General features: G+C 41.2%; 1 protein-coding gene across 2 annotated transcripts in view; it reads right to left on the bottom strand.

The window, feature by feature from the left end:
- dlg2 (discs, large homolog 2 (Drosophila)) overlaps window positions 1-12,124 on the bottom strand; it is a 175,941-nt gene that overhangs the window by 96,153 nt on the left and 67,664 nt on the right. The window contains exon 1 of one of the 2 annotated variants that reach the window (XM_054625182.1): window positions 10,613-10,711. The exons of the other annotated variant lie outside the window; for it this stretch is intronic. Coding sequence (XP_054481157.1) covers window positions 10,613-10,711 — 99 coding nt within the window. Of the gene's footprint in view, window positions 1-10,612; window positions 10,712-12,124 lie in introns of those variants that run through there. 2 annotated transcript variants of the gene reach the window in all.

Raw genomic sequence — 12,124 nt, 5'->3', positions numbered from 1 at the left:
TTTCGATTTTGATTTTAATCGCGATGTAATTTTTTTCTACGGTTTTAAATGAGACGTTCGATTAGCCGACGCCTTCAAAAAAAATAAAAAAAATCAATGTTTTCACAGACCGAATACAGCGCCGCACGTAACCAATCAGTTGGAAGCGAGCCACATCACGTTTGGTTGTGCAGACACAACAACATACACACATGTGTAGCTAGCAGCAGCGCGAAGCCGCAGTTAAGTTTGCAGCAAGACAGTTCAGACTTTAAAAATGAGCGAGAACTCTGTAGACGGGAGTTCTGAACAGCAATTAAATGATAGTACTGCCCAGGAGGAGATTGTTGAAAAGAAGGGTCTGAGAAGTTCGCTGCTTGGAGGTACTTTGGGTATTTGAAGTCGGACGAACAACAGCGTAATACACTGTGCAAAATATGTAGAAGGAACGTAGCTACTAAAACAGGAAACACCAGCAATTTGTTTCAGCATTTAAGACAATGCCACCCACTAGAGCCAGCTGTGGCGTAGTGGAGAGCAAGGTAGTTTTCCAATCAGAGGTGGTTCAAGTTCAGTGGTTCAATACCCGGCTTCGGCAGTCGATGTGTCCTTGGGCAAGACACTTAACCCCAAGTTGCTCCCGAAGGCTTGCCATCGGTGTGGACTGGATGTTGCATGAATGTTAGTTAGAGTCTGATGGTGGCACCTTGCATGGTAGCCTGTCATCAGTGTGTGAATGGGTGAATGATATGTAATATACTACTGATTGTAAGTCGCTTTGGATAAAAGCGTCTGCTAAATGACTGTAATGTAATGTAATGATAAGATCCAGCTGGTTGCCGACCTTGTGGGTAGGAGGAGAAGAAGAGCGATAGAGGTCAAAGGAGGAGAGGAAGGAAAGCAGTGGTTCTAACTTATCAGTCTGGATGTTGAAGTCGCCGAGCAGTGCGAGACTAGTGTGTCAAGCTCCTCCAGGAACTCACCAAGAGGGCCTGGTGGGCGGTACACAACAGCAATGGTGAGCTTGACTGGATAAGTGACAGTAACAGCATGAATCCGTATACAAAGCTCTAAACGGTTAAGGACCGGCCTACATCACAGACTACCTGTTGCTCTATGTTCCTCTACGAACTATAACTCCTCAAAACACCTCGGAAAACAAAATTGCAAAGAGTAAGTGCAAAAAGCATGCTCTGTACAAGCAAGTTATTCTGTTACAATTTTTATTTAAATTTATTTATTTTATCTATTTTAATTTAAATTTTTTGAAATGTACAGCACTTTGAGCTACATAGTCTGTATGAAATGTGCTATATAAATAAAGATTATTATTATTATTATTATTACTACCCGTACAAACATTTACTTGTAAACTGCTCAAACTAAGATAGACATTTAATATTGTCTTAAGATGACAACTTAAAGGAACAGTGTGTTACATATAATTTAGAAGAACTGGAAAATAATATTCATATCTATATTATAATCAGTGAATAACCCCCTCAAATTAAGAATCATAGTGTTTTCGTTAGGTTAGAAAAAGCCATTCATATCTACATAGGGAGTGGGTCTTCTTGCACGGAGTCCGCCATCTTGCACCACCATGTTTCTAGAGCAGCCCAGAACAGACACTGTGGACGCCATTTGCGTTTTACTTCATCTGAGGGTAGGGATGCTACTGCTGGATGTCTGTGATCTTCATTCTTTATAAACTTCAATCAGAAATTAAATTTATTTTATTAACATTTTACATCTGTTTCCAGCGGGATATCAGTGACTTTATGGAGTGACTTTGCTGTTGTAAACATTACTGAAAGTCAAATTTCAGTTTCACTACCCTCCTGACAATTAATGCAGTCCCTCTCTCTCGCCCACACATGTGCACTTTGTGTTTCTCTCCCTCTCTCTTATCCAAAAGAAAAAATAAATTAGCTTACTCTTGAAATGTAACTTTCTTTAAAATGTTTAAAATCTTGACTGAATACACACTCAAATACTATTCTGCATTCACACTTCACTAGCCTAAATCTGCATTCAAAATCATTGCCTTGTCTCAATTAAGAGTAAAGGGAGTTACTAGCAGTAGTTGATGAATTAATACACAACTTACATGCAGTTGTGTTATGACAGTGCCCCCTCGCCACCTTCTCCCTGTCCACGAGACTGGACCTGTGACACCCCTGTCCAGAATGATGCATCAACTTGCTGACAATGTGAGGACCAGCAAACTAAGTGCAGTCAGAGAAATGTCTGAAAATCTACAAGTCAAACATAGTCTTTGAAACAAAGCTACAACGACATCCACACCCACACAAACACACAGTACATCGTGCACTCACTTGATCTTAGTCGTCTTTTCAACAGACGACGACACAAGGCCAGAAGTAGTATAAGTCTGCCATAAGGCTGCATAGGCAGTTCCCAAACACAGATGTTGTGTCCACTGGGGTGCTGCTATAGGGGGAAGGAGGCAGGTGTCTGCAGCTACTACTGCTTTTTGGCCTACCAAAGCAAAACTAATGGGCGAGAGGATAGGATCTAAATATAGAGACTAAAAGCACACCATAGCTGAAATTATGCTTTATTACACAGTCACCAGCTCAAAGAACATTACTCATTTTTCATGTATATTCTATAGTCAGCTGAGCTCAGGTCATGCATTGCGATTGGTTGTGGCATTCTAATGAGTACACGTATCCTTAAATGGTCTATCACTATCTGGTCTGGTCTATTATGCAGATGAGACAAAACTGACGCAATTCTACTCGGCCCAGAACACCTCCGAAATCCATTATCTAAAGATATAGTTTCTCTAAATGGCATTGCCCTGGCATCCAGCACCACCGTAGTGGTTATCTTTCAAAGTAATGCAGAAAAACTAGTTCATACATTTGTTACCTCTAGACTAGATTACTGCAACTCGTTATTATCAGGCTGCTCTAATAGGTCTCTTAGATCTCTACAGTTGATCCAGAATGCTGCAGCACGTGTTCTCACAAAAACTAAGAAAAGAGATCATATTACTCCTGTATTAGCTTCTCTGCACTGGCTCCTTGTTAAATCAAGAATATAATTCAGAATCCTTCTCCTCACCTACAAAACCCTAAATTGTCACATCTTAAGGAGTTATGATATTGGACTGTACGATACAATTGATTGAAATTAAAATGAATCATTGTGAGTTTCATTCACATTTTTTTTCTACTGGCAAAGACACATCTACTATGCTTTACAGTGTGAAGTTGAAAATGCTGTACTGATGTACAACACTGGCCCTTCAGCCTTTTGCATCCATCAGGTTACATCACACACTCTTCATCAAACACCTCCATTGCTTGCGACTGTTAGCGTAAACAGTGACAGGAAGGCAGTGTCAGTTTTTAAAATAACTCTTGACCTGGAACGAAATATCCTCCATGAATGTTAACTATTTCCGGCAGTCAAATATTCAATATTAAGTCTCTGTGTAGCAGTTGTGCTCATGTCTTTCAGTATGTCAAATAAACACAAATAAAATTGGTGAAGAATGGTTTCTAAAACTGCACTGTGATTTTGTTATTCCAATATTCAACATTCCAATAAAATGCAGCATTATATTTCATCTACTAGCATTTTTAACAATACCAACACAAACATGGAATAAAGTTAAGGAGCAATACTGTAGCATAGGCTTTACGTTATTTAATGTCACAATAGCCTATTTTAGGCCATAATAGACTGATAAGCAGCCAAAAGTGGAATTGCTATAATGATGCAGGAACGCTCAGAGCTAAAAATCATATCTACTGTACCAATCCAAGGCCGCAAGCCTGAGAGAAGCCCAGTGACCTACAATATACTGTGTGAGAGAAGAGCTACAGCACTGGGTGAAATCACCCAGGCTCTGGTTACACAACAACATTAGAGGAGTGTGAGCACTATTGGAGCATTGTTGGTGTGCATGAAGCCTGAGGTGAGGGTAAATTATTTTCTTTTCATTTGTGTTCAGTGAGCTCACTGTGAACTACTGCACTGCTTAACTTACTTGGTTTGCTTAGACTTAATGGACTCAAGTTAAAGCATAATAACTTTGGCACAAATAGATTCCAGTAGATATAACCAGTTTAACTAGTACGCTTATTGACTTGCTTCTACCTGGAGTCTTTGTGCTTTCTCGTCGCAGGCTTCTATAAATCGTGGCTGTACCTGGACCGTGGTCGTGCATCCTGCTATGGCCCTGCTGACACCGACTGCTACCACCATTATTATTACTAGTCACATTACTATTACTATTACCTGTACCATTGGCTTTACTTCCACCCTGAAGCCCTTTTGCTTTCTCGTTCTGCAGGTTTCCATGAATCGTTGTGGTACCTGGAAGAAGTCGTGCCTCCTGCTGTGAGCCGACTGACACCCACTGCTACTTCGATTATTTTATTAGTCACATTACTATCCCTATTTTCATGGCTATAATTCTACTGTAATAATTGCTGCTGTTATTATAAGTAGTCTTATTATATGAATCATTTATGTCATATACATTGAATGTGTTGTATCTCTGTTATGCTGCTCATTCTGTACACATGACATCTATTGCATTCTGTCCATCCTGGGAGAAGGATCCCTCCTCTGTCGTTCTCCATAGGTTTCTTCCTTTTTTCTCCCTGTTAAAGGGGTTTTTAGGGGAGTTTTTCCTGTGCCGATGTGAGGGAAGGACAGAGGATGTCGCATGTGTACAGATTGTAAAGCCCTCTGAGGCAAATTTGTAATTTGTGATTCTGGGCTATACAAAATAAACTGAATTGAATTGAATTAAATGCAGGCTAAATGGTTGTCGCAAAGGGGCTCTCCATTCACCACCTGGACCAGACATTAGAGTTGGGGAAGAACAAGGTTGGAGGTGTTTGCTTCATGATTGACAACAACTCGTGATTTGATGTGAATATCATTTCTACAGCCTGTTCTTCTAACCTAGAGCATCTTATGATTAGATGCCATCCTCATAGCTCCAAGGTAGTTAACATTGGTGGTTCTCAAAGCAGTGAATATTCCCCCACACACTGACACCAACCGAGCACTGGACAAACTGTATGGAGTTATCCACAGGACTGACACCTAATGGTGCCAAAAGAACTTGCCAAAATACCGCCTTACAGCCGTAGTACCAAGCTTGACCAAGTCTACATTCCAGGAAGGATATAAGGCCCTGCCTGGTCCTCCATTCAGCAAATTAGATCACGCCTCAGTTCTACAACTGCCTTTCTAAAGGGCCAAAAATATAGGCTCTGGTCTTGGACTTTGCCCTATATCATTGCTTTAGAGTGGTATATGATTAATAATAATAACAATTAAGCCTTTATTAGTCCCACAATGGGGAAATTATTTCTCTGCATTTAACCCATCCCGGAGGAGCAGTGGGCTGCAATGAAGCGCCCGGGGAGCAACTTGGGGTTAGGTGTCTTGCTCAAGGACACCTCGGCATGTTGCCGGTAGAGGGGTTTGAACCACCGACCTTGTGGTTACGGGACAAGCGCTCTACCTCATGTGCCACAGCCGCCCGTTCAGGATAACAACACTGACACATACAGGCACACAGTCATTGGCTCATCGCGGTTGCAATGATGACGTTGTAGACTGCTGTACGAACATGACCAAGTCAGAAGCCCTGGGTTAACAGGGAAGTCCATGACACATTTAAGGAACGGACTGGTGGATACAACCAGAGAATGTCTAATATGAGGAGAACTGGCACTCGCGGGTTAGTTCCGGGTTTCCGGACTGGTTGCAGTAATAATCTTTGACCATGCGGGGCGCTCGTAGGCGAGTCCAGAATGAATGGGAGCCAACGGGGTTTTATCCTCAGAATCCACTTTTCTCACGATGTAATTTTTTGTCAAGTAATTTGAAAGTTGCTATCAAAGGGTGGGGCTAAAATAATAAACTCAGCTGAATATTGCATTTTTTAAGGTCACGTATCTGTTCTAAAAAGGTGTTCAAAAAATGCGATGACGTCACACTGTCAGAGGTACTGCTTTACGGCAGTTTCTGAATCACTTCGGCACTTCCTTTTATTAACATATAATAGTATAATATATATATATATATAATATAAATACAGTACGCAAAAATAACTTCGACGGAAAGTCCTCCTTAAGATAATGTTTCCGATGCGCTTCAGCTTCAGATGCCGTCAAGAGGGGTCTCTGGTCGTAATCAGTCGCAAGTCCGTCCCTGACCAATCAGCATTCATTAGCAGAATGCTAGCGTATACGGCCAACAACGGCCCAAACTGTAAGAAATCGAAAGGACATAAGTACTCACTCATTTGACTTTTGAACCATAATCTATATTGAACTTGCGGAATCTACAATAAAATTTGCGATATTTCAACGACAAGCAGGTGAAAGAGGCATAATTAGCCGTTTAGCCCGATAGACTCCCATTCAATCTGGACTCGCCCGCGATCACCCCCAGTGGATGTCTCATGGAACTACAACCAAAATCGGTACAATGGGGCGTATAGGGAGTGCCCAGGCTCTTCGTAGACGGGCTCTGATACAACTAGAGCACTTTTGGAGAATACATTATCATGTGGTCTGGACTATGAACTATCACAGGCTCTAAAAGGAAAGCCCACAGTGCTGCAAAATGATAACTGAAATAAAACAAAATTCATGATTTCCAGCAAACATGAACACAGCCACAATTTCACAACTCCTCATACCAAACAAAGACCCAACTTTACCATCAAGTTACCGCCCCATTTCTCTTCTCAACGTAGATATAAAAAATATCTGTTAGGGCACTAGCTCACATAATAGAATAAAGCCTCTCCATCGATAATTCAAACAGATCTATCCGGCTTTATCAAAGGCAGACACTCATCCACTAAACTGGACATTTCTCTTAAGCAAACTACAAAGATTTGGCTTTGGGGAACCATTTTTTAACTGGATTAAGATTCTGTACAACTCACCTTAAGCCACCTTCATCACCAATGGACAAACCTCACAAAACTTCACACTGCACAGGGGGTCTATGCAAGGATGCCCACTTTCTCCCTCACTTTTCACCATTTTCATGGAACCATTAGCTGCAGCCATTCATCAGAATATATATATATATAAAAGAAATCCAAACACTCAACACATCATAAGATTAGTCTTTATGCAGATGATATATTGCTCTTTCTTCAAAACCCCTACTCATCACTCCAGGAAACTATTAAACTTATGAATCATTCTCTAATATCTCTGACTACTCCATTACCGGAACAAATCTTCCATCCTTCCATTAGATAGTAACAGTTGGGATGTGGAAGCCTATACACCACCTATCCCTTTATGCACAGGTGCCATTACATATTTAGGAATAAAAATTTCCCTTAGGCTGTCAGAGCTGTTCACACTCAACTTCACTCCACTACTTAAAACAATAAATGAGGACCTCCTCTGCTGGATGAACCTACCACTATCACTTATGGGCAGAATAGCTACAGTAAAAATGACAATAATTCCTAAAATAAATTACCAATTCACTATGATCCCATCTCAACCCACTCACTCCTAAAAAAAAAAGGTAAAAAAAAAGGTTTTTAACAGCTTCTTGGTTTTGTTTGCCTGGCAACAGCACACGCATAATAGGTAATACATTGGGGTATGATGCATATGATTTGATGGAAATCTTACATTAGTCACGCATCACAGTACTCAAAGAAGTTGATTTGCATTCAAAAATTGTTCCCCATGTTTCATTCATCATTACTTGTTACTATATTTATATATTTTATACTTCTTGGCGATCAACATCAACAACCAATTCCTTTTCTTGGTGAAGCCTGATAAAGTCAGCAAACCATACACACTGCACACTCTCCTCCTGCAGTTCTGTGCCTCTCAACGTTTGGGGTTGTAGTATGCTGTTGCTGTGGGGCTGGTCGGGCTGAGCTGTGTGCAAAGCGTCACCGCTCACGTGTGGTGTTGTCATGCTCCACTGAGAGGATCCCTTCTCTATGATGTTCACTACAGCAGAATCGAGACGAGATGGAAATGCGTGTTGGCATGGCCGAGGGCCGAATCAGAGCCTCTGTGCAAATTCAGTGTGGAATCTCCTAGCCGTTGTGTGCACTGACCTCTTTCTGTGGATTCATATATCTCCAGTTAGACTCTCTTCCCCCATTTTCTGCTACAGTCCTAATTCCTACGGACAGCAGGAGGGAGAGCTGAGCTATGGGAAAAAGAAAAGCACCTGCCCTCTGTTTCTCTCTCTTTTACAGTCAAACACACACATTTCTGTTGTCATCTAGTGTTTTTTTTTAGCTTCAGTGTGTCAGACTCTTTTTAGGCGAGCAATAGGTTTTGTGCCCACACACTGTCTGGTTGTTTTTTCAGTCACAGTTATTCATGGGTTCACATGGAATAATGATATGGTCCTAAAAAGACCACTGGCTATACTCTTGGAATTTAATGTACTGTAGTTGATGCCTGTTGATTCTTAATTTGTTTTCATTCAGGTATGTGTTCTGAATCATTTTAATCAGGTACTGTACAAGAGAGGTTTTGTGTATGTAAATTATATAAGAGTCTGTATGTGAAGAGAAAGGCTAGATCAGGAAATGTAGTCACAGTGACATCAGGGCAATATTCAACACCAGTAAAAAAAAAAAGATCTCAGAACAACCAAAGAAGGAAACAAAACTGTATAATCACTTCCCTTTAAACTGACTGATGCAGACAAATACATTCCTTTATTTTGAAATCAGTGGATGGAATAAAGGAGAAAATTCACTTTTGGAAAAGTAATTCTCCAGAGACAGAAAAGATGAGGAGAGGTAAGACAGTTCAGGTCTGAATGGTACCTCAGCGGAATGTTTGATTGTTTAAGCTGTATCACAGTCAGGAGAATCAGCGGTCACATTTGAAGTGGTTATAGGGAACATGTGAGTAATTGTTTTAGTACGTGAATCTGTACTGAGAAACCACAGTTAGAAAAACCTGGGCTGAGAGTGATTCACAGTATGAGCCATGAATAACTCACTATAGCTAAATGACTGTTTGGTCTTCCGTTCATTCTATTGACTGCACTGTATTTTCCCTGCCACATACTAACCCACCTGTCATCTCAGATCCAGCCTCTCCCTCCAGCCCTGCAGCGACCCCTTTCCTGCCATTGTCATCACCATGACCTTCCCTACTCACCTGCTTCCCTTCACCGTCATCATCACCATTTAATTCCTTCTCAGATATGTTTGCCCATTCTTTCCTTGCTGTTATTCGACAACAGAAAACATGAACTTTTATCCTAACCTGCCTGCTTTTGGTTTGCTTTTTGTTTTCTTCGCCATTTTACAGATATGAGTCACTGTATCTGTTTATCACAACTTAGTTATTAAAGAGAAACTGTAAAAATGGAAACAGTTAAAGAAGAAAGAGTCTGACTCTGTGTCCCTTAAATGCGATACTGACTACCAATCCAATAGGGATGCACCACAGTGATTTTGGTCTGATACTGACTGGATCAGGTTTGGGTGTAAATGGGCCAATCAGGTATCTGATATAATTTTAATAAATAACAATTCAGTACATTTATATCTATGTATGGAATTGTTACAATTTGTTTTACAAAGTTAAGAAAATAATATTCAAGTCAAGCCTGATGCTTCCTTACACATAGAATGATCCCCGTCTCTCCCACACAGTGAGGCACACAGCTCATTTATCTGATTGGTACTCGGGATCAGCTGATAACCAACTAAATGAAAGAATGGAAAGGTGAATCAGTGCATCCCTCAGTCCATCCCAGTGCCTTTTTATCCTAAATGTATGTATCTGTAAAAAATGGTTTGAACAAAACCATTTTATAACTCTGTGAAACATGTATCTATATGTTTAGGCTGTTTATCAAATTGCATGATTGCTGTAGACTATCAATCATGCTCATGAAAAAAAATATTGTAGCCGTCTGTTGGCACCTGGCTCTACGATAGGACCTCATATTTATACAGAGACCAGTTGAAACTTCATGTGTGCAAACCATAGACTGTCTATGGTACAAACAATAATGTTGCTACCTATTTAAGACTAGATTAGCAGCTGCAATGTTAACATTGTTTGCTTGTCGTCATGCGGACAGACATTACAAGCATGAATTCAGACGTTTTACGAATATGCATCATTATCTCAGCACCCTTTTTTATCTGTTTATTTCAATTTAATCACAGCAAATCAGTTTGTATTGGTTTCATCCCGCTGTAGGAAACCAGCCGAGGTGTGGCTAGCAAGATATAGCGAATGAGAAAAATCTCCGCAATTTGCCTTCCATTTGGTATGAACACGTCCTTTGCTGGGGCAGTTCTGCTAGTCGCTGACAAATGAAACAAACCTCTGTTAAAAATGAACAACTCTCCTACTAATTACAGCAAATTAAAGGCCTGTCACAGCGATATGAAGGGTGGTACAGGGACGGACACAACCAACGGCGTACACCTCATCCCATATAGATTCTCTTCCATCAGGTACCAAGCAAACAATAATACAGAGAGTAGCACAGGATAATAAGTCTGATAGAAAAATCTCTAGCACAGTACTACTTAAGTTCAGCAACTGTCAACGTCCCCTTGCTCCTCTGAAGCAAACAGAGTGGTGCTGCAACCTACCTTGCATCCAAACATCAGCGACAAAGTGTTGTTGGTGCAGGCAACTTTGCAGTGGCACAGCACCGGGGTGCACTCTGGGCTTTTGACTATGGGAGACATTCCTGTAGAGAAGAGTCGTCGGACGGACTCTGCAGCAGCACGGAGCTTCAAGGCAGAGAGACGAAGAGCTTCAGTCGGACCGAGCAAGAAAGCTAGAAAGAAGGTCCGTGCTTTCTGAGAGCAAGGTTTTGCATACGGGCTTTTGCTCTCACACACACACAGACACACTCATACTCAATCCCCAACATACATTCCCCTCCACTGGCTCTCTCTCTCTCTCTCTCTCTCTCTCTCTCTCTCTGTCAGGAATGCCCACTGTCTTTATACCTCTCCTCCTGAGTACCGTATTTTCCGCACTATAGGGCGCACTGGATTATAAGGCGCACTGTCAATGAATGGTCTATTTTCGATCTTTTTTCATATATAAGGCGCACCGGACTATAAGGCGCATTAAGCGAAACAAAACAGTCAGTCAGTCAAACTTCCTCCACTTCCTACCATTGATTCATTAACGTTGAATTGTCTCGCAGCTGCTCTATTCCCATGTTCTCCTGCGTGACTGACAGCCTTGAGTGTGAAGTCCGCGTCGTAAGCGTGTCTCTTGACAGGAGCCATGTTGGGGTCCTTATACACACACACTGTAATGTGATGGTGAAGCACAGTATGTATTACTCCGCGACGCTCCTGACTACGGTGGCCGTGATGCTGCTGCGGTGCGGCTTTGTAGTTTACCAAAGTCGTACTAAAACATGTTGACAGAGCGCCGTGTACCACACAAAACCGCTTCGAGGTCAGTAAGCACAACCAGAATTAATCCATATATAAAGCGCTCCGGATTATAAGGCGCACTGTCGTTTTTTGAGAAAATTAAAGGCTTTTAAGTGCGCCTTATAGTGCGGAAAATACGGTATTCTCCTCCTAATGTTAGTCTCATTTCTGAACTCATTACCAGAATAATCTGCCATACCACTTGTCCTTAACTAGTGCAAATTTGTATTATGAAAAAAAATATATATATATTCATATTCATATAGTGAGTATGCAGCTGCTGTGTACATGTAGCAGCAGGTCAACCGAGCGGTTTCCCTCAGTCTTGATGCAGAGTGCCCCCAGCTGGCCAACGCTGCAGATTCAAACTGCAAACAGCTACTTTTGTGTCGATTGTCCCACGAATATGAATAGTTTTGTTATAATTTCTGAATTATAACAAAACTGAGTCTGAATTTTTTTGACTGCCAGAATGACGCATTGATGCGTAATTGTAGTAAAGTGAATTTATTGCTTCCCAGCCAGAGAGCATCCCACGCCCACAGAGTAGCATACCTAGTGAATCAACCTCGCTGAACATATTGAAGGTATGAGCAAAGCAAGCAAACTGTTCTGCTGTTGAAAGAAACATTTTCTTCCTCATGTAGACCCTGTGGATACAATTTAAGTCCCAATAACAACAGCAGAATTCACTTCAAAACTAAA

This window comes from Anoplopoma fimbria, chromosome 24 (genome assembly GCF_027596085.1).
Source record: "Anoplopoma fimbria isolate UVic2021 breed Golden Eagle Sablefish chromosome 24, Afim_UVic_2022, whole genome shotgun sequence".
In the NCBI taxonomy this organism is placed as follows: domain Eukaryota; kingdom Metazoa; phylum Chordata; class Actinopteri; order Perciformes; family Anoplopomatidae; genus Anoplopoma; species Anoplopoma fimbria.
Note: the sequence above shows the minus strand (reverse complement) of the source record. Positions and strands in the feature narration are given on the sequence as shown.